The sequence below is a fragment of the Pseudorca crassidens genome, chromosome 19 (assembly GCF_039906515.1).
Source record: "Pseudorca crassidens isolate mPseCra1 chromosome 19, mPseCra1.hap1, whole genome shotgun sequence".
Lineage (NCBI taxonomy): Eukaryota > Metazoa > Chordata > Mammalia > Artiodactyla > Delphinidae > Pseudorca > Pseudorca crassidens.
In genome coordinates, this window is record NC_090314.1 from 39,063,988 (window position 1) to 39,087,313 (window position 23,326).

The following is a 23,326-nucleotide window of genomic DNA, read 5'->3' on the forward strand; positions in this document are numbered from 1 at the left end:
TGTTCTACTGTCTTTTTGCAGACACTGACTTGAAGAAGCAGTCAGCTGCCAGGTAGCAAGTTTGAAGGAGTATATTGGGAAAATGTTTCTAAGCAACTGACACAGATGATATGAAAAACGAGGATATCAAAGTTGGAGAAAACTCAGAGAAAATTCATTTAGACATTTGTTAAGGTTTTTGTTTTATTTAAATAGAGGGGATCAATTCTCTTTTCTTTTTAAGGAATATAATTATATGATATAAATAAACTCAAGAGAAGCTCCCAACGGAGGCAAGCTAAGCTTTACTTTGTGTAATATTGTTACGTTGAATTCACAAAGGCTTTTACAACCAACATTATTAGTACAGCTGAAAAAATTTTCTAGGTTCAAATTTCTAGTAAGTATCTAAGGTATAACCTATTTTACATTTTAAGAGGGAACAGTGTCTTTCAATAATGTTTCAAAAAGACTATAAGCCAATAAGTAGTTTGACTATGTTTTTAATGAAAGGTTTTTGTACTAAATGTTACATTACAGTTTTGGCGACTAGGTTTGATTTATCTGTCCTATGTTGATATCAATTTAGCCAAAATAGCTAAAACTCACACTGCTTTCAAAATTTCATTTCCTAAACCCCCATTTTTTCTTTCCTGATTTTATGGTCTGGAGTACTAGAAAAGTACTAATTTTTCCTGCATGAGCTCTTGAATTTAAACATTATGTTCGCATAACATTTAAATGCCAATCAACCTTTACCTGGCTTTATCTGGATCTTTATGGTCTAAGCTTGTTGAAGTTAAGATCTGATTCTTTTTGTTCATACTAGGACAAGAGCAGAATGGAAGCTGAAATCTGAAGTAGCCCAGCACTTTAAGCTAGTCATTAGTTTCACCTTGCACTAGCAGACATTAAATAGAGCTGCTCACAGCGGGGAAAGAAACTTCACCTCTTTGCAAGTTTTTGCTTATCTTCTCCATTGGGCAATACCAATTAATGAGAAAATAGCCATTATTATGACATCCCTGCAAGAAAAGAATCCATGGGGAAAACATGGAGAATCGATAGTTGACTACAGATGGAAACTGCTTCATTACATTCTGCTTAGATAGAAAATTTTTAAGATTGCTTTTTATAATGTCACGTTTGTGAAAATGAAAACTTGCTAGTCCTAATATCATAACAATACTTTTGAGGGAGGGGTTTGGACTAAGATTCAATTTCTTTTATGAGGGTTCCTATTTGGGATGTTCATTTCACTGAATGTGAAATGGAAATGCAAATAGGGAAGTAAACTGACATTTATTTATTTACTGTTTCCTTTTGGTTTTAAGAGTAGGAAATTTGCCCTCATTTCTGTGACCCAAATTCCCTTTCCTAATTCTAAAGTAAAGCCTTCTCGCACCCATGCTGACTGTCCTCAAATATTTGGCTTGAGGCTCTGTGGGCCAACAGGAGGTTAGATTTCAATGAAAAGAGAGGAGATGTAAATTTGAGTTAGTTAGTTTCTTTTAGGATTCTGTGCTGGAAAAGCCCCTTAACACATTAGTCTCATTATAGCAACAGAGCCAATTCCTTCTGCACAGAAATCCTTGTTTTGTTCTTCTAGACTGAGCCAAGTTATATTGTGACTCACTCATTGTCACTCTAAATCATTACACCCTTTGCTGAGAAAGAAGCAGTCAACTGCTGAGGCAGCAAGGTAGTTAGTCAACTGGCAAGCAGGCTTGGTGCACTGGCACTTAAACTCTTGAAGAATGTTACTTTCAACTCTAAGTAATTTTATTGCTGATGTCTCACCATAAGTACTAGTATCCCACACTGGTATTTCCAGGAGATTGAGCAATGGGATCCCACCTGTCTTGATTGGAAAGTGGAAGGCTGAAATATTTTGCTCATCATTTGAAACATATTTTATAGTCTCATTCATACTATTCTATCATTTCAAGTTCTCGATAGAAGGGGATAGCAATCCTCTTTGTTGCATCTTCTGACTGACTGTCAGTCACAGTGCACCTTTCCCTCTTGTTTTTTTTTTTTTTTTTTTTGGTTAAATTGTGAGCTGACTTTCAGTAGAGATTTTCTTCTCAGATGGGAGTCCTGATGGCCTTAAAGTTCAAAACCATTGCATAAAGGCCGTTTTGCATTTGCTTCTGCCAGGTACCCTGGGTTTCACCAGTTCTGGTCCAATTTTACATTCATTTACTGGTTTGGAGAATTCTTCACGTACACAGTATAAATTCGGGCCCTGGATTTCTCACAAGAGGTCGCCCAGAACCCAGGTCAAAGAGAACTCTCTCATCACTTGCCCCTGTGGAAATCTTTTTCTAGTTCCCCTTTCATTGAGGGACTTGCCCTTCCAGGGTCTCAGCTTTGTACAGGGATCAGTTACAGTTCCCCATCTCAGGTCAGCCCAAGGTGGTCTCTTCTGTCCTTGTGAGCATTAAAACCCTCAACTTCTTGGGCTTATATCTGTATTTTATCCCTTGAGGGTTGCTACAGCTTCAGCTTACATGCTTACTACTCTGCCTTCACGTTGCTTGAACCCCAGAAGGCTTAAATTTCAAGAGAAATTCAAAGTGGTGAAAACGAAACGATACTCTAAGCTAGGACCTTAAGCATTCTAAAAATTCGATATTTTCAAGATGGAGAGGCTCTTATAAACTTCATAAAGTTCTGAGCTTCTCTAAGATGCTGCTACACTTACCACACACTTATATTTAAATACAGATAACCCAACTATTTATAGCTGTGTGTTCAAAATGACCTCCACACAGCTCTACTGAAATCTATTCTTGTGACATTCAAATTCCCTATGAAAGTCTTAAGAAAGAAAAAAGTTTGTACATAACACCTTGAAACGTTTGTTTGTTGAGTAAAAAGAAAATAACTTTGTGTCAATGAGTGACTTCTGTGTGTATTTTTAATGAAAAATGAAAGTCTTCTCCACAGATTTATTTCAAACCCTATTCCATGACCAAATCTAATATAAGAAAGAGAGGGGTTGCTTTACAGATAACATTGGCAAGACATAAACCTGCACCCCCTGAGTGAAGTAAAAGTCTAACCTGCAGGTTGTTCAGAGGCTCCATCTTCATGACTGGGCCCAAGGTGTTGAGAGGCAGGGAGACATCAATGCTCTGGTTTGGCATCAGTGGTGTATGGATGGCCAGAGGAGTGCTGGGGATGACACCAAAGCTAGGAGAGAGGATGAAGAAACCCCAGAGGTTAATCAGGAGGCAGGATTTAGTCACGTCTTTAGGTTTCGATGGCTTTTTACTCCATTTGAAGGAAACAAATTCTAATTTGCTGTAACACTAGTTACAGCATAACCTCTTTTTTCCATTAAGAAGATTTGAGGAAGGAGAAAACATTCATAAGCACAGAACTGGTTTGCTAATGCTCTGATTCTGAAAGTTTCTTATGTTTATCATGCCACTAGAGGGACAGGTTTGATAAGCATCTTTTTCTTATACATCTTCCTTTAGATAATCTTTGGGAGAAAGAACACTTAAGAATACCCACCCTGTAAAGTATAATGATATTATTTCACTTGCTTGATAACCTGCCTGATCAGACCAGAGGATGATTTACTGGTAACTCTCATTTTCTTTCTTCTTTATTTACTTACACAGGATACGATCATTGGGAAAGAGCCAGTCTAAGTAAAGCAGAGTTGATTGGCTTAAACATTCCAAACAACACCCCAAAGGATAAACTGCAGACTCAAATCTGGCCACTTTCTTCACCTAAGGCAGGCAGTGAGTACCCACCAGTTTGACTTCTCAGAGAAGCCTGCCTAATAATAATACAAGAATAGTAAAGAGATGGGAAAAGCCTGAGTCTGAAGTTACAAAAAAACCCAAAAATATATGAGGGAAGACGGACATGTCTTATGTCTCAGAAACATAAGAATACAATTTTAAAAAGATGGAGCAGAAAGGGAAAAGTAGGCCCATAGGTATAACAAATAAACAACTTAATGATATAAATTTATAATGAATTTATGTTCTAATGAGCCTCAGGAAGGAAGATGGGATTTTAATATTTATAAAATAATTATTGAGTTTATATAGGTAGTATCAATTTCAAGAGTCACAGACTAGCAGAAGAAACATTTTCCTTTTTGTAGATAAACTACACTTTAGAGTCCCAAATGCAATAAAGAAATGATTTTGAGTAGACACATCACTCATTTTGGTATCAACGTTTATGGGTCAGAAAACCCTTTTGCCCTTTTGATCTTGCTCTCATTATTTATCTATGTGGAAAAACATAAGGAATCTAAAAAAAAGGCTACTAGAACTAATAAGTAAGTTTAATGAAGTTTCAAGATACAAGTTCAATGTACAAAAATCAGTTGTATTTCTATATACTAGCAACAATCAAAAACTAAAATATGCTTCTTACTATAACATCAAAACTATAAGGCACTTAAATGTGACAAAAGATGTGCAAGATCTGTACACGAAAATTTATAAAACACTGCAGAGAGAAGTTAAGGATGACCTAGATAAATGGGGAGACATGCTATGCTAATGGATTAGAAGACTCAATATTGTTTGATGCCAATTCTTCCTCAAACTGATCTGCACATTCACTGCACTCTCAAGCAAAATTCCAGCAGGCAAAAGACCTAGGATTTCCAAAACAATTTTTGAAAAAGAACACACATAGTAGGAGGGTTTATACTATCTGACTTCAAGACTTACTACGGAAAAAAAGTTTACTTTGACTCTTACTTTACACATATTATCTCACCAAAAGTACCTCAAAGTGAATTCTAAAAGGTAAAGGTAGGAGCTAAATCTATTAACACTTCTATTAAAAACATTTTAAAAAAATTGTAACTGTGGGTCAGGCAAAGATTTGTTAAACAGAACACAAAAAGCAAAAGACATTAAAAGGAAAAAATTGTAAAGTAAACTTTATTTAAATAAAAAACTTGGGCTTCCCTGGTGGCGCAGTGGTTAAGAATCCTCCTGCCAATGCAGGGGACACAGGTTCAATCAATCCCTCGTCCAGGAAGATCCCACATGCTGCGGAACAACTAAGCCCGTGAGCCAGAACTACTGAGCCTGCGCTCTAGAGCCTGAGAGCCACAACTACTGAGCCCACATGCCACAACTATTGAAGCCCGCGTGCCTAGAGCCCATGCTCCGCAACAAGAGAAGCCACTGCAATGAGAAGCCCGCACACCTCAACGAAGAGTAGTAGCCTCTGCTCACGGCAACTAGAGAAAGATGGCACGCAGCAACGAAGACCCCATGCAGCCAAAAAAAAAAAAAACAACAGTGTATATGTGTCAATTGCAATCTCCCTAAAAAAAATAAATAAATAAAACAAAAAATAAAAAACTTGTTCTTTGAAAAATACTGTTAAGAAAATAAGGCAAGCCACAGACTGGGAGAAAATATTTGCAAGACATATCTGACAAAGGACTTGTATCCAGAATATATAAAAAACTTTATTACTTGATAATAAGACAATTAAAAAGAAAAAGGAACAATTTGAGCAGATACTTCACCAAAGAAGATATAAGAATGGTCAATAAGATTATGAAAAGAATGCTCAATATCACTAGTCATTAGGGAAATTCAAGTTAAAATGAGATACTACTATACATGTATAAGCATGGCTGGCATTGGTAAGAGTATGGAACAGCTGGAACATTCACACTTATTACCATATGACCCAGCAATACCACTGCTAGGTATTTATCCAGGAAAAATGAAAACATATATCCACACAAAGACCTGTACATGAATATTCACAGGCGCTTTAGTCAAAAAAGATAAAACTGGAAACAATCCCCAGTTCCACCAACTGGTGAAAGTGTAAACAAATCACGGTATAAGCATCGACGGAGTCCTACTCAGTAAAACAGAACAGACTGCTGAGACGTCTCAAAGCGTTATGCTAAGTGAAAGAAACCAAATGCAAAAGACTCCATACTACGTGATTTCATTTACGAAACATTATAGAAAAGGTATGATTATAATGGCAAAGACAGTTTTCTTATTCCATATGGATGAGTTTTCCCAGCAAAATTCCCTAGGGCCTCCAGTGTTGAAGCTGACCACTGAACAGATGTGCAACAGCCTCCACTCACTCTACATCAAACATCTGCCAACACGAGAGTTTTTACCCACTGCTAAATAGAACACTCTCTTGTTGGACACAAAGTACACTGCTGTCTCAGGATCGAGCTGGGGAACTCAGATTTCTTACCTATTCTTGTTAAACTGAATTGCAAAGTCTGTCATGTGCTGCAAAGCTTTGTTGGTGAAGTTCATTTCCATATAGATGTGCCCTTGGCGGTGAGTAAATGTTCCCGAAATCTCCAGGCCCTTAGCCTTTACTGCAGGCAGCCAGACCTGAAACACAGTATAAAGCCCAATGAAACCAGACAGGACGCTTCTGAATAAAGATGAAATTAAGATTTCACTTCCTTAGGCAACTAAGGTGATTTTTATACCATAAATACCAAGCCAAATGCAAAAGGCTCTGGATAAAGTCATATTTGCTGAATTTTGAGATCATTCTCAACTATTTAAGAACCAAAAAGAACCCACCAAAAATCAAAAAAACAAACAAAAAAACCCCAAGCAAACAAAACAAAAACCCAACCCAAAACCAAAGCCAAAAACAAACAAACAAAGAAAAACAAACCCCAAAATAGTCTATGGGTAACCATGGCGAAAGGAGAAATTCCAATGAGCATAACATGGGGTTTCTTTGGTTAGTAGCTTTGGTAAAAGGCTTAAAAGGGCAAAAAACTGATCTAATGAAAATCGCATGTTTACAATATTTGAAGACTTTTAAAAATCATTACCAAATTCCTTATCAGTAATCTGTTAAGGGCAAGGACCATGTCTTATGTATATTTTTAACTCTCATTATAGTCTCTGGGAAATAGTAAGTATTCAGATGTCGTTTAAGTAATCTGAATGCCTATTTTCTCTATATAATTCATTCGTGACCCACCTCTGGCCCCAGAATCTGTGATACTCCTGGAGTGTACCAGTTTACATATATATATATATATAAACCAACAGGAATTCATGAACTGTCCTGACTAAAGACAGAATACCCATTAGTCAGTGGGTGGCTAGTAAACATGAGAATATACTCAACCACATTACAGGAAAAAAAGGAAAAAGAAAAGAAGAAAATGACACTATTTAATAGTACAAGATACTATTTTTCATCTATCAGAGGGTCAAAAATTCAAAAAGTCAGTAATACTCAGTGAAGGAGAATATAAGGAATCTGGCAATATTACATTCTGCTTTGGAGAACACAATTTGATGTCACCTTTTTGGAGGGTAAGCTGATAATGTCTTATTTTAAAAAAATAATTTATTGTTTTATTTTTGTCTGCGTTGGGTCTTAGTTGCAGCACACAGGAACTTCGTTGCGACAAGCAGGATCTTTTTGTTGCTGCACAGGCTCTTCGCTGTGGCACGTGGGCTTCTGTCTAGTTGTGGTGTGTTGATCTCTCTCTCGTTGTGGAGCACAGGCTCCAGAGCGCATGGGCTCTGTAGTTTGTGGCACATGGGCTCTCTAGTTGAGGTGCGCGGGCTCAGTAGTTGTTGCATGCAGGCTCAGTAGCTGTGGTGCGTGGGATTAGCTGCCCGGTGGCATATGGGATCTTAGTTCCCCAACCAAGGATCGAACCTACGACCCATGCATTGGAAGGCGAATTCTTTACCACTGGACCACCGGGGAAGTCCCTGTAATGTCTTTTTCTTTTTTGCGGTACGAGGGCCTCTCACTGCTGTGGCCTCTCCCACTGCGGAGCACAGGCTCCGGACGTGCAGGCTCAGAGGCCATGGCTCACGGGCCTAGCGGCTCCACGGCATGTGGGATCCCCCCGGACCGGGGCACGAACCCGTGTCCCCTGCATCGGCAGGCGGACTCTCAACCACTGCTCCACCGGGGAAGCCCCTGTAATGTCTATTTTTAATGCTTAAATGATCAAGCACATTCCAAGTTTATCCTATAGATATGCTTACAAAAATATACCATGATACACATAAACAAGAATGTTCATGGTAACATCATAATAACAAAAAAGGGGGTGGGGATAGGACTAGATGAATAACCTAAATGTCCATCACCAGGAGAAAGATTAAATACGTTGTGGCACACATCAATAAAGTGGATACAGCCATTCAAAAGACTGTGGTAGAGAAAAAACAAGGTGCAAAACAGTATATCCCACTGACAGTATTTAAAGGATACAAACATACAGGTATATGCATGATCTTTCTTTCTTCTGAGAGGACACAGAAAAAGTTAATAGTGACTATTTATGGGGAAGTGGGGACAGAGGGAAACTTAATTTTCCACCTGATCTTTCTACATTATTTAAATTTGTCATTTCTAGGTATTACTGTAATGTTAGTAAACAAGTACGTTGCATAATCTCTTAATCAATTAAAAGTGTGTGGGGATAATATCCAATGCAGTAACCTTACAACAAAGCTACTAAGCTGTGCCAAAACACTATAGCTCAGTTTTGAATCATATTTCTGGTTACTCTACGTAATGGGTGTGTACACAAAGACAAGACTCCTGGGATGGACAACTGGTTTACTATCTGCAGCAGAGATCCCCCACACTGAGCTGGTTGAGCAGGCAGAGAATTCAGAAAGCAACCAGGCATGCTGCCCCTCAGAAAGGCAAAATTAAAAGAAACCTAGCTTAGCCTGGAAGGCACTATTCCCAAGGGCCGAAATATGCTTCATTGACAGGGAGTTTCCCCTTCCCCTTTTGAATTTCAATCTGAGCATGACATCAAGTGAGGCTGAGACTAGAGGGACACCAATGACACTAACCTAAATCAAAACTCTAAAAAGGTGTAGTAAAATGCATGGAAACCAAATCTGGGCAATGGCACTCTAGAATCCATATGCAGTACCAATGGAAAAAGGAGTGGAAAGAATGCAAAGTAAAATGTTACTTCTCTATTACATCTCTTTCCTCCTGCTGTTGCTCTGTATATCACATCTACACTAGACTGACTTCAGTGTTGACAAGCTAGGCAATATTTCTAAACTAGAGAACAAATACTAAATGCTTAGTATTTCCAATTTTAAGTCTAATTATACAAATGGTTAATAAGGATGCTATGGTGCTTCCTATTGCTAGGTTTAAGGCCGCCTTTCATCCTCCTTGTAAATCCTCTAGAAAAAGAGCCCCAACCTTGGATTTATTATCAGTGAGAGTAACACAAATGTCAGATGCTAAATAATTCAGGTCCTGTCCACTAAGAAAGTGTTGTTTTACTTACAGCCTTAGGAGCCACATATCCACCAGGTGCCATGCCTATCCCCGTGGAGAGTTCAAATAGGTCATTCAGACCACTGCTGACCACAGCAGGAGTAGGTGAAGGAGCAAAGGTTGCAGGCACTGATGATGGGATGAAGGACTGTCCCACCTGCAGGGAATAAAAGGGAAGGGGAGCAGGGAGATCAGGAAGAATTCATTAATAGTCCTTAAAATGTTGCTATATATTTTAATAGTATTGATAAATCAATAAGAACACACCATAATTCCAATATTCTTAGGCGTTTAATTCGTATATTCTTTGTCCTTCAAATCATCATGGTTATTTTTCATCATTGAAAAGATACACACACTCTTTAGAAGTTCTATCAAGAGAGTCATCAGTAGGATCAGGAACACAGTGATCCAAAGTTTTTTATGTTTGTTTCCAATTTTAGCTTCCATGATTCTGTGCAAAAGGCCTACAGGTACCCTAATGAAGGGGGAATCTGTTTCTATAGGAAGAAGGAGAAGCATCCAACTTAGACAGCAGTTCCATTTCCACTTGGGCCCAGGCAAGTCTTATTTCCGCATTTAGGCATAAATATCTAGTAGGAAACTCTCCTGGGGGAGATGGATACTCACACCCCCCTAACTCACGTACGAGGAGAGTCTCACTCTGAGTCCAGCTGACGCTCAAGCTCTTTCTAGACGACAGAAAAGAGTATTCTCTCGTCAAGATGGGAGGTTCCATTTCCTTTAGCCCTTTAATGTCAGGAAGACAAAGAACTCTGTAGACACCAGAGCGCCAATCCCTAAAGAGACCCCTACACCACATGTGGTGTATGGTCCCAAAGAATCCAAGTAACCCTACGCTACTTTCTACTCTTCATACACTGCTACAGAGGTTCTGGTGTACAGGGCTAGATAGCAGCAGTGGCTGGTCTGAGAACGTGTGCATAGGAAAGGCATCAAACAGGGGGCAGTGCATCCCACGGTGAAAAAAACCGATGGCACTTACTGCCGGACTTCCTCCAATGCCCCCGCCAAGGTCACTGCCAAGCTGAAAGAGAGAAAGGAGAGAGAGGAGAGAAAGGTAGAGTTCATTTAGCTAAGTACTAGATGCCCATACAGAATCTGTAAATTGCTCTACCAAGTTGCGGGGAATACATGCTATTCAACTTGACTCCCAAAGCCTAAAGAAATTCTAGATTGCAAAGAAATATAACCTAGGGGAACTGAGTAGGGGAAGTGATGGTGTGTGGGAGTTTTGAGAAAACGTGGAAAGAAGACGGAGCTGGGACATCTCAGGGATGTTTCAGATCCAATCTTTCCACTGGGGTACATAGGCACAAACCCAAACAGGATTTAAAGAGTTTACATATTCCAAGAAGCTATATCTCTAAGTCGTAATGTCCTGAATATGTTTTATTTTTTCTTTAAAAGGAAATTTAAGGGGGGGAAAAAAAAGAAAAACTAAAATATGTTTTGAACTACAAAACTTGCCGCCCCACTGAGTAAGTGGGAACCAAACCAGTAATGAGCTGCAATTTCAAGCTTCAAAAATTATAGCTTGAACAAGAGTGATTTTTAGAGTTTAGAACTCTCCTAAGAAAGCAAACGGCTGGGTTAGGAAGATATCCTATCTGGGTAGGAAATGCGAAGGCATGCAATTCCTCAAATCTCTCCCACAGTCAATACAGCTACGCAGAAATGCTGTGATTTATCTGGAGTAGATCATTTAAAAGGATGCTAACTATTGGAGAATTAGACTAATGCAATTAGCTAGGTGACAGGAAAATAATTCCACATGGTCTTACTTCTGCCTCTTTTTCCCGTCAGGGCTCTGATATAATTCACCCTGAATTCCAGGACAAAAGCATTAAAGAAGAACTGAAGCTGAAAATAGCTAGCATGAAGAAACATAAAACACACATACCCACAACTAATGGTGCTGTTCAGAAAGCAAACAATACGCTTTTGTGCTACGATTCTATACTGCAACTTCCCTAGTTCTCACTGTGCATCTAACATTCCCCTCTGAATCACCAAATGCCTTGTATGCTTTACAAAACACTGTTTCCTTTATTGTCTGTCATTTAGTGGTAGAAACTTGGAGAGCTCTAGGCTGTGGTTGTGTTAAAAAAAAAAAACAACAACAACTGTATTTGTCTTCAGGATTTGAGAGAGGGGATTTATTACCTTCTCAATGGACAGATAAATAAAACTGGGTTGCCAAAATCTCAAAAATAATATATATACTGAAAAATAATGGGACTTATTTCCACCACGACAGAACAAAAACCCCAGGCGTTTCATAACTGGCATAAATAAGCATGTTCTGCACTAAGCTACAGAACACTCCAAACCTCAAAGAACCAACATTTGCAAAGTCTGGTTCCTGAAGACTATTTACTGGTTGGACGTGGGGCGAGAAATCACAGGCATACAGATAAAAAGGTCATCACAACCAAGAATTCGAGTAACTGGAAAAGAATGACAGCAAACAGAAAAGATATTACACACCTACCTTCTCCCTGTTTCTAGAATAACACACATCCATAGCATGACATCTGAAAAGCATGAGATTCCTTTTATTCAAACACACACTCACATTTGCTGGACATAAGGTACTATGGGGACTATAAAGATGCCGGGCAATGAGGGGAAAACAATAGATGAACAAGATCCAGGCTTTGCAAACTGGCAAAAAAACAAAACACGAATGCAAAAACCATACAGAATATACTAAAGCAAAAAAAGAAAGTTCTGAATAGAAGAGCCTCCTTTTGGCTGAAGGATAATGAAAAGAAGCTTCAAAGACATGGTAGTGTGAAATTATAGAATGCAAAAATGGGGGGGGTTATTTCTCAAATAGCCTGAACAAAGGTTAAGAAGTAGGAATAAAAGCATGATCAAGAAGGATGAGTAGGGACTTCCCTGGTGGTCCAGTGGCTAAGACTCCATGCTCCCAATGCAGGGGATCCAGGTTCGATCCCTGGTCAGGGACTAGATCCCGCATGCTGCAACTAAGAGTTTGCATGCCGCAACTAAAGATCTCGCACACCACAACTAAAAGATTCCCTCATGCCGCAACGAAGATCCCACATGCCACAACGAAGATCCCGCATGCGGCAATGAAGATCCTGTGTAGCCAAATAAATAAATAAATAAATACTTTTTTTTAAAAAAAAAAGGAAGAAGGAGTAGTAGCCTAATTAGACTGGAGCACAGGGTAGATATGTGTTAAAAAAAAAGTCAAAGAAAATAAGTTTGCAAAGGCAAACTGATTATGGTTAAGTCTTTAGTTTTCAATTCCTCCATCACAAAAACCTGGAGGTTTCTTAGAGTAAGATTCAATCTTTCTAAGATTACTAATAACTACTTCAATTGTGTTCTATTAACTATGGTTTTCAACCTTAGACACACAATGGAATAAACCACCTGCGTGTGTATAACTGTGGGGAGGAGGGGGATTTTTAGAAGTACTGATGCCCGAGTCTCAATCCCAGCCATGGTGATTTAATTGTTCTGAGTTGTAGCCTGGACATCAGAATTTTAAAAAGCTGCCCTAGTGATTCTAATGTACAGACAAGGTTGAAAATCACTGCCTTAGAGAATTAACTATGATCTGGAATCAGACAAGAATATATGCTCAGGAATTACTTTGGCACTAACTCCTGAATTGAAAAGGAAGCTAGAACTTAAGAAGAAAGAAAACCCCATTTATTTATTTTTAATAAATAAATAAATAAATAAATTTTTGGCTGCGTTGGGTCTTCGTTGTGGTGCGCAGGCTTCTCATTGTGGTGGCTCCTCTTGTTATGGAGCACGGGCTCTAGGCACACGGGCTCTAGACACACGGGCTTCAGTAGTTGTGGCTCACGGGCTCTAGAGCCCAGGCTCAGTAGTTGTGGTACATGGGCTTAGTTGCTCTGCGGTATGTGGGATCTTCCCGGGCCAGGGCGCGAACCTGTGTCCCCTGCATTGGCAGGAGGATTCTTAACCACTGTGCCACCAGGGAAGTCCAAGAAAAACCCTTTCTAAGGAAGGGTATGATGCAGAATGTCTCACTTGTCCTGATGCTGGTTTTGATTTAGTTTTATGACTTTCTGATGGGCTTACACATCCTCCCCCCAGCCACTCTCCTCCCTTCTGGCCTATGTCACAACTGAAGCTTGAAAGAGATGGAATTCTTTATGGGCCTTGTCGGCACTCGACGGCAAGAAAGAAAAAACACACTGGAAGAGAAATGACAGTATTATCAAATATGCTACATTCAATAAAAGGCATTGAGAAAAGGCACTCACTAGTGGTGTTATTTCCAAAGGAAATAAAGCCCATTTATAGCCCTTATTTTCTTAGATTTCATTCTTATTATACATGAGTATTATATGAATATTATCTTAGCTGGACAGGATCTAAATGTACTCCCACCCCCTCCCCCCCACCATGCTGCTTGTCAATTTTATTCAAAAACATGTAAGAGAAACTAAAAAGTAATTCTGATACTCCTTTGTTTATGTTCAGCTTATCAAATACAACTCAGCTGCAACCCACAATCAAGAACTCTTGATCTTACAGAGACAGAAGCCAAAGGGTGTTAGAGACATGCAGCCAGAAATATAAAGGTTCACATAACTGTGCTATGTCCAGAGAGCAAAAGGAAAGGACAATTTCAATATGTTTTCTAACTAGCAGAACTATAGCTTACTCAGACTTTATTCAGCATCTTTCCTTTTGACTGAAAAGTTTCTAAGGGAGGTTATCATCTTCCTCTCTGAAAATATGACACAGGTGACAGCACAGTGTTGGGCAAGAGTAACTAACAGGGAGATGTCAGCAAGGATGGGAGCCAATTCCCCAGTAAGGGCCTCTCCTATCTACAGGGACAAGCAGGATGATGCAGATATTAATCGAGGAGGGGGCGGGGAAGGCAAGAAAGCTTAACAAAACACAGCAATGTCGTTGTCATGTTGGCCTGAACTAGCCACTAACCATTTCAGTTCAGTTGCTGATATCATCTGGAGTCAGACAAGATTCATCTGTTTGGTAATACTTACTAATCAGGCAGGGTACAAAATCAGTCAAACTGGACTAGTAAAATTTCAGTGATATCTATTATCCAGTAAGCTGGGAGAGGTGAGTGAAAAGTGCCAGAGGCATAAGGCATGGCTTTAATCTCAATCTTAGGTGTCAAAATACTGTGTACGTTTTAAGTGTCTTTTGGAGCTGTCCATTTCCCGTTAATCCCAGGACTGCCTTAATGAGGCCGCTATTTTCTCCACGAAGGAAATAATGTCAACTACAGACCAACTAAATCAGGATATAGGAAGATGAAGGAGAGGTGCCAATTTCAGGAAAAGAACACTTCAAATGCTGAAAACTGAGCAGAATTTTCCTACAGGTCCATAGCTGATACCCAAGTCTAAAATTTCTGCTAGTGGTAAAGATTCCCCAGCCCCCAATCTAAATCACATTAAACGGCACTAAGAATAACATTAACATTTCGCTACTGCCACAGAGTGGGTGCTTTATCATGCCTGAAGAAGTGCTGAAATAGGTTCAGTTCATGTGGAACTAGGGAGATGTGTCGCTGCACTGTTCATTCAGTAATTGGATGGAAAGTAGTGATTTCATGGTGACTTATTTTATGGGCTAAGGGAATTTCAGCACGGTTGCATGAGCTCTGCTGCAGAACCAGGTTGAGTCAAAAGTTTGAGAGCTGCGTCTGCATACCAAAAGGAAATACCTTCATCCAATGGCAACATGCTACAAAAGCAGAAGTACAGAGAAAGAACTCAAGACTGAGGTTCTGTAGGGGACCAAGTCTGCCTGACTCCAAGAAAAGGAAAAGCCTTGACATGGCCACCAAGCAGACCGAAAACAAAACAAGAACAACAACAACAAAAAACCCTACATGGGATTTCCCTGGTGGTGCAGTGGTTAAGAACCCGCCTGCCAATGCAGGGGACATGGGTTCAATCCCTGGTCCGGGAAGATCCCACATGCCACGGAGCAACTAAGCGCGTGTGCCACAACTACTGAGCCTGCGCTCTACAGCCCGCGAGCTACAACTACTGAGCCCAAGTGCCACAACTACTGAAGCCCGCACGCCTGGAGCCCGTGCTCCGCAACAAGAGAAGCCACCGCAGTGAAAAGTCCGTGTAGCACAACGAAGAGTAGCCCCCACTCACCACAACTAGAGAAAGTCCCTGCGCAGCAACAAAGACCCAACGCAGCCAAAAATAAATAAACAAATAAAAATAAAATTAAATGCAAAAACCCAACCCCCCCCACAAATGTTCACAATCACTGCTCTGGGTTAGCTAGCCCCTTTGAGGTCCATCTGACCAGTCTAAAATATACCTGTCTGCTTCTGAAACTGGAGCTGAGTATCTGAAGACATTCTCTTAATTAGAGGTGTAGATCTTAAGCTCACACATTTCTTTGCTCCTGTCTAGAATTATCACCTCCTTTATTTGACACTTTCCAGAACTGATTTAATTGAAGGGAGTCTAAGGAATGCTTCAGGTCATATAGCTCTGCTAGTTAGGAGTCAAAACAGAATGATGTAAAAATAGTACATAATGATTCCGATCACAAACAAAACTTATACCAAAATCCTACTGGTGTCAGAAACATCAGTCTGTGTTTTTCCTATTAGCTTTTAGATTTTAGAAGGCACACACTATCTTCTAGGTAAAAGTATGGTTTTCCAACTGCTGGGCTACAAATTTTAATTTAATCTTCAAAAAGCTATTTAGAAAAGCACCATAAAATATAACTAATCAAATTGGTGAAAAGAATAGGTAACCATGCAAAAGCTATTAGACAAACTCATGGTGAGAATAGACTTCATGTGGAATAGCATAAATGAGTTGAGATCATACAAAATCATCAGAAGACTCCTTAACTTGAAGGGAAAAAAGTCTTACATCAACGGAAAAATAGGGAGATATAATAGATTACTTCCTGAGATGGGACAGGGAATAGAATGTGACAGAAAGTCCTTAGAATGGCCACTGTTGGTCTCTTAGGTCAGATATAACTCAATGTTCAAGGCAGTAAAAATCCACAGGAGAAGCTCTGCATCCTGTCTCATTTTCCTTTGCAGTAATTACTACCTATGTACTTGTTTGTCATTCGTCTCCCCTCACTAGAATGTATGTTTGTAAGGACTCACCACAACCATATTCCCAGTACATAGAATAGAGCCTGACAAGGAATAAGCACTCAAATATTTACTGAGTGAATGCATTTCCATATAAGCACCACTATGGCAGTATTATTTCTTGGGGAGACAATTTGGAAATGAATCATTTTATTGGTGAAAATTATCACAAAATGGACAGAAGGCTGACAAAATTGTTTTCCCAACTGACTTAGAGCACCATATCTGCATCAACACTGCCAACACATATGAATACAACCAATTAGGGGAAAAAGTGACCCCACCCCCTCCGTTCCCACCCCAAGGCCAAAGATCTTTCTAGAAAGGAAATGTATTGTCTGAGTGGTTTTGATTGCCAGTTTTCAGCACAAGAATGTCCTGTGCATCATTTATTTGCCTTGAAAGTACTTGCTTTATATCACAATTCACCACCAAATAGATGGGAACACAGGATTTTCTGGCTCTACCTGAAAGCAATCTTATTCCTTTTGCTGCGAGACAGATGTGTAAACTTATCCAATCCCTCTCCTCATTAATGAATAAACTTCTAAAGTCTTTCTCAAACTTTCAAGTGCCTCCTAATGATAAGCTAGCCCAAACTCACACACAGGGCATCTGGGAGGTATAGCATGGAGAGGCCTAGGGCAAACAAGCCTTGTGTTTTATCTTAAACATTCATGCAATTTTACATTCTAAGCTGTAATACAGTGTGTTTACATTCCTTACCATCAAGTAAGACTGACACTGCAAGATGATGAACCAGGTTTATCCTGCAGCTTCAAATGCACCCTGTACTCTGCTGTGTACTCCAGAGACTGTGTACCCTAGTCTGAGAAGGACCAAAGTTAAGTGAGACTGAATTCTATTCTGGAAAATGACAATAACAAAAAAACTGGAGGAATCACAGGACAGTGGAAAAGTGCGTATAAACTTTAAAGTTTTGAAGAAGTCTGGGTTCAAAATCCTGACTCTGAGTCTTACTTGCTATGCAACCTTCAGTTTTTTTTGTAAAATGGGACCCAATGCCAATTACCTTGCAGACTTATTTTGAGGATTAGGAATTATAAAAGTTCTAACACAGAGACTGGCACAGAAATAGGCACTCAGTATTTGGTAATTATGCCCAACACTGCCTGAGGCCAGCCTTCACTAAATCTATGCATTGATAAAAAAGACAGTGGTTACAAGAGCCACTGAAGAATTTACCAGGCAAAATTAGGCTACAACTTACAAAACTGTCTTCACAAGACTACCAACTCTAAAACTTAAGCTCTTAAATCACAGCAACTCTTTTCCAGAGGAAGAGATATGAAGATGCAAAACTAGTATGTACAACGGATTTCCCATGGGCTAAAAAAACCCTCAAAATCATTACTACAATAGTTCATGAGCTGAAATATCTGGAAGGTAAAAACCTGTAAGAAACAGGGTAGGAGGTTCTGAAAAACATACACTGGAGTCAGGAGAAGGCAGTTTCTCCTCTCTTCTACTCCATCCTAGCTGGGCACACTGAAGCACATATCTCTGGCAGGAAACCCTTCGTCAGCACACAGAAAGGGCACTCTGGATAATGCTTCCTTTCTATTCTTGATGCACAATAGCACCATTTTCCTAAATAGAATAATGCACAGCACCTTGGATAAACAGAAGGCCGTAATTTAGCCAAGGCCTGACAGTCTGTTGACAGTCTGAAAGTAATGGCAACAAATAACTGAGATTCAATTATTACTCTAGCGATCCTCAGCGATGTCAGACTCATTAGCAGATGGTATATCTTTATAACATGTATGCAAGATTTACATACTGGCTGCCGGGTCACCTCTCACACTACACCAAACCAGAAGGATCTGCACCACCGTCAGAAATGTCACACTACCCAAGATGAGCAGTTTCTTAGATTTGGTAGCAGGGGCGTAAAAAGACACCTGTACTGCTTCTAAAACAAAGAAACAAAAACCCCAATAACATTTAAATAGTATACTATATTGCTCTATACACAGATCAGAGTTTCATTACCTGAATTCATTCCACATCAAGGTGACAGTTAAGTTTACACTAATGGGAGAAGGAAACTATCTACATTTAGGCAAAAGAGAATACACTAAAGGGCAAGCAAAAACTAAGGAGGAAAGTGAAGAGTATGTAGGAAATCCATTTTGATTTGAGTTTTGTGATGAAGAAGCAACATTTTTACAAATCTGAAGCTCTGCCTACATCAGTGATTTTCAAAGGTACCTGTCTCCAAAAACAAACAAAAAACCAAACAACGAAAAACACCATCTAAGAGTCACCTGGGAATGGTGTGCACGTGTGTGTGTGTTTTTTACATCACAGCAATATACCTACTTCACTCTCTTTGGTTCAAGAATCACAGTTGTTATATATGAGTCACGATTATTGATGGAAGAAGGCTGGAGCCTTCAGGTAGCTTGTGACAAATAATAATAATGAATAAATAAATTGATAAGTATTTCCTGAATGACAGTTCTAGAAAAGTCACAGTTCACTAAATCTCAAAACTTCACAAGTGCAATGATGAAAGAGGGCAAACAAGATCTAATGGGAGGGTCACCAGGATGTGAAAATGGAAGAGTAATATTATCCTCTAGTGAATATCAAGTTTTAAAACAGAGGAACAGAAAATGGGTAGATAATCCAAAATACAAGACAATTTTCAGTCTCCAATTATGGAACATGAACAAGGGTGAGAAGAACCCTGGGAATGAGCAACTAAATCTAAATCGGTCAAATTCAACTCTTGGTCAATTTCTGGTAGGCTGGATCACCTAACAGCAAATCACAACAGGAAAATGTCCTGGGGTCAGGGGGTGAGGGTGTGGAGGGGTAGGAGGCAGAACAAAGGTAAAGTCAGAGAGGTCTGTTTTGTAGGAGGTGCCAGGGGCTCACCAAAATATAATTCTTCTGTGAAAATCACTGCCTTGGTTTAAAGATCAATTTTGTAACATCTCTACCTAACTTCACCTGGAGCTTCATTTGGCTCAATATTCTCAGTCTTGGCTGCAAAATTAAAATAACTTCGATTTTTAAAAAAAAATACCAATGTCTAAGGTCCTGTCTCCCAGAAATTCCATTTAATTGCTCTAGGGTTGGGTCCAAACGCTGACAATATATATTTTTAAATACCAGTTATGCAGCTAGAGTTGAGAACCACAAAGCTTGAAATAAAAGGTTAGTAGCTGCCACGCTTCATTAGCAGCACACCACTGACCTCTATGGGTAAGGTTCTGTTAGAAACCAGTGATAAAAGCAGCAAAAACGCTGCTGAGAGCTGTTCTGAGATGAACACCACGTAACCTAAGTGCTGCTTGCCAGACAATCACATAACTCTAATCCAGGCCATATTTTAAATGGGGACCTGGGTCAAATTCTACCACACCCAGCAACATTCTTCTTCCTAGAGAGTGAAAGACAGACCTTTAACAAAATAATTTCAAGAGTTTCTTGCCCTCTCTCAATCTGAGGCAGAGTAGGAGCCCCCTTTCCAGGAGTGTGTTTACTACTGAAGCCAAGAGAACAAGGCATCTGGGTTTACCAACAGCTATTCAAACACTAAAGTGAACTGGTTCACAGTGATCACAGATACTCTATGTCTTTACTATGCAAAATGTGGTCTACAGACCTGGGTGTTTGTTAGAAATGCAAACTCCTAGGTCTCACCCCAGAGCAACAAGAATCTGTCTTGTTCAAGATCTCCAGTTGATTTATGTACACATTAGCTTGAGAAGCACTGCTGTAAGGCAACAATTCATTCAAGAAACAGCACTATCTGTATAGACTAAGTAAAAACTTTGAGAACGATTTTCCTCTTTAAATTAGATAATTTACGTAAGAACAATAAAAGCATTTTAAAACTGGCATAGACTACTGCTGCCACAGAAACTCGTCATTCACACAGCCAGATTTAGGCCTCTTCCTTGTGATATTCTCTTAAAAGGAATCTTGGTTCTTTGAGTGATATATATTTAACTACATACAGATCCAAAGCAAAAAGAAGGGCTTTTACTCCTCATTTTGATTTCTCAGACATATTTATATCACAGAATAAGCTGAAGAAACCTGCATGTAAACACTTTCTGGGGCTATAACGCCAATTATACCATTTTAAATCCCAAAGTCAGAATAAGCTAAAATTTAGAGTTACACAGAAACATTACTGGGCCTACCTAGCAAAGGCTGTATAATATTTTGAAATCCAATTATAAAAACAATTTATTCTCCACCCCAAAGAGAATATCCTTTGCAAAAAAAGAAAATGAAAAAAGGCCCATGTGTGACTTGGGCTACTACAATCTGAGAAAGTTCTAATTGTTTTTCTATCTGATGTAAACTTGCCAGAATTCTGACACATGACTGGATTAGCTGTGTAAAATATAAGGAGAAAACTCACTAGTTTTAAGGGCCAGCAAGAGCTGATACAAAGCCAAATGGAAATAACATGTTTCTTTCCCTTCCATGCTAAAGTGGGTTAAGAAACAAGACGACAGAATCCTGGGCCAGTCAACATCAAAATATAGAGCCTCTTTCTCCCCTCCATCCTTCAAACTTAATTTCTTTGTCTTCTTAGGTTCAGCAAGTCCACTATGTCGTAAACCACTAGGGAAATAAGCAGGGTTGGTAAGGCATAACCGTGGGGAGGATGTAACATTTAACTTGTAGCTCATGTGTCAACAGAATAGGATGAGCTATTTCAGTGTTTATAAGGGATTTCTGAGTCTCCATGAATATTTCAATATTCATTTGTCAGTCTCCTGAGTCTATAAAGGAGGTTATACAGCAACGCAGGATATCACACGAGGAAGCTATTCAGTCAACTCTATTCATTAGAGATATGAAAATGAAAAGCAAATGCTTTTATTCCCAAGGAAGACAAAAGCAGTGCTCATTTGTGTCACCATTAGCTAGAGTCCAGAGCTTGGTCAGTGTACAGACTCTGGAAGCAGTGACTTCCATTAGTAAAATGCATCACCCACAAAGATATGACGGTAACCCTATCTCCTTAGGCTCTCTGTCAGCCAAAAGTAAATGTACCTGTACCAGCTGGCATAAATCCCAGACATAATACTGCTCGTAAAGTAGAAGAGAAAATGCCAGTGTATGAAGCAGAAAGTAAGGTCGTTTTGTTTATGTAATCTCTAAGACATATGTATTTTTGTATCTATGGCATTGCCTTCCAATTTCTGATGCTGGGAAATAAATCAGTTTGTTGGGCATATTTATAGTCATCAGGTTGATGAACAACTTATTTTCAAGTGTTCAGCTAAAAAAGCCCCTCTAATTCCACCACAGTTAAGTATCTAATTTGCAGGGAGCCGTGTGATGAGACCTGCTATTTTTCTGGCCTTCTCTACACAGATGGAAGGTCATCCTTAATATTTCTCATTTATCTTTTACAGCAACAGTAACTAATTGGCTTCCACTGGTGGCACATATTCACAGATACTCTGGACATTGGAGCCTTTTAGTATTAGAATCCTGGAAGCTAATTAAATTGGAAGTATGACAGGGTGGAGTGGGGGGGTGTGGATGGAAAAGGGGAAAAAAGAACCAATCAAGAAGTACTTCTCAACTATAAGATACATTTAAAATAAAAACACAAATGGCTCCAATGAACCTTTTGGAATTAGACAAGGCATAAGCCAACAAAATACAAAAAAGGCAAAAGTCTGAAAGCCTCAAAATAGGATGATCACTATGAGGTCATCTGAACGATGTTCAGGTCAGAAGGGGAATTACAGGGGCTATCCAGAGTTAAGCAGCAGGAGCAATAATAAGCTCTGGAAAGGTGACTAGGTTGGTTAAACATCAAAAGTTCCATTCAGAGGCAGGACAACAAAATAATCATGTACACTTGTAGACATATCCCATACCAATGATGAACAGTATCAATTACATCTCTAGAAAAAATAATCCTGTCCTTTATCAAAGGACATTGCTCTGCTCGTCAAGGAAAGGTCTAGTTCTAAAAAGCAGAATAATTTAAAGTTCTTCAGCATATCAAGAATTAAAAATAACCCCAGAAATTTAAAAATAAAAAGAATTTAAATATCCAAAAGAAAGAAGAAAGATGCTTACCAGACTATCTAGTCCTCCTCCCAAGAGATCCACTGCTCCCATCTGCATGGAGGATACCTGTGGCACATTGACTGGGGGACCAAGGTCAAGGTTTAAAAGATCCCCCAGAAGGTCACCTTGAGAGGGGATAACCTGAGGCTGTTCCAGGTTGGTGGCAGTGGTGGTGCCAACAGGGCTGTCACCCGCATCAGTGCTGCAAGTCACACACAGAAAGAGGGGAAAAGAGAAAAGTCAGTTTCACCCGGGACATAGTAACAAGGCAATGAGGTGAAGGTCAGATATACAAAAACAGGAGGGGGAAAAAACTCTTATACTATATAACTTCATCAGTCAATCAATTTTAATTGAGCACCTACTCTATAAGGGAGCACTGTAATGAGAACTCTGGGGAAATACATCTTTTTTTTTTTTTTAAAAAAAGGAAATATATTTCCTGTCCTCAAATAACTTATACTCAAACAAACAAAAAACCAGCATTCACAAAACAAGTGAAAAGCACACTCACTGTGTAAAAGCAGAAATGAGTATTGTGTGTCTGCACACTGACAGGATACAGATGAGAAGCAAAACAGAACCAGGTGGGGCTGATCCCAAAAGACTCTGAGAATGGTATAATGGCTAGATTTTCAAAAACAGCATAGTTATGAGGAACTACCAGGGAGAGACCTTCAGAAAAAGAAAGGATAGCTTGTGCAAAGGCACAGAAATGAACAATTTGACTTTAGGGGTGGTGAAAAAATTATACTGGCAGGAGCAGACACTGTAACTGGTAAGATTTGGGGGAAGTGAAGATGAGGGAAATACAAC

At 39.4% G+C, this 23,326-nt stretch overlaps 1 protein-coding gene across 10 annotated transcripts in view; it reads right to left on the bottom strand.

The window, feature by feature from the left end:
* LOC137212723 (AP-2 complex subunit beta) overlaps window positions 1–23,326 on the bottom strand; it is a 149,680-nt gene that overhangs the window by 34,959 nt on the left and 91,395 nt on the right. For 9 of the 10 annotated variants that reach the window (XM_067716462.1, XM_067716465.1, XM_067716456.1 and 6 more), the window contains 5 exons: window positions 22,520–22,712; window positions 10,274–10,315; window positions 9,278–9,424; window positions 6,211–6,356; window positions 3,048–3,177 (listed from right to left, as the gene is read on the bottom strand). In XM_067716462.1, coding sequence (XP_067572563.1) covers window positions 3,048–3,177; window positions 6,211–6,356; window positions 9,278–9,424; window positions 10,274–10,315; window positions 22,520–22,712 — 658 coding nt within the window. The remainder of the gene's footprint in view (window positions 1–3,047; window positions 3,178–6,210; window positions 6,357–9,277; window positions 9,425–10,273; window positions 10,316–22,519; window positions 22,713–23,326) is intronic. The other variant, XM_067716464.1, reaches the window with a different exon arrangement.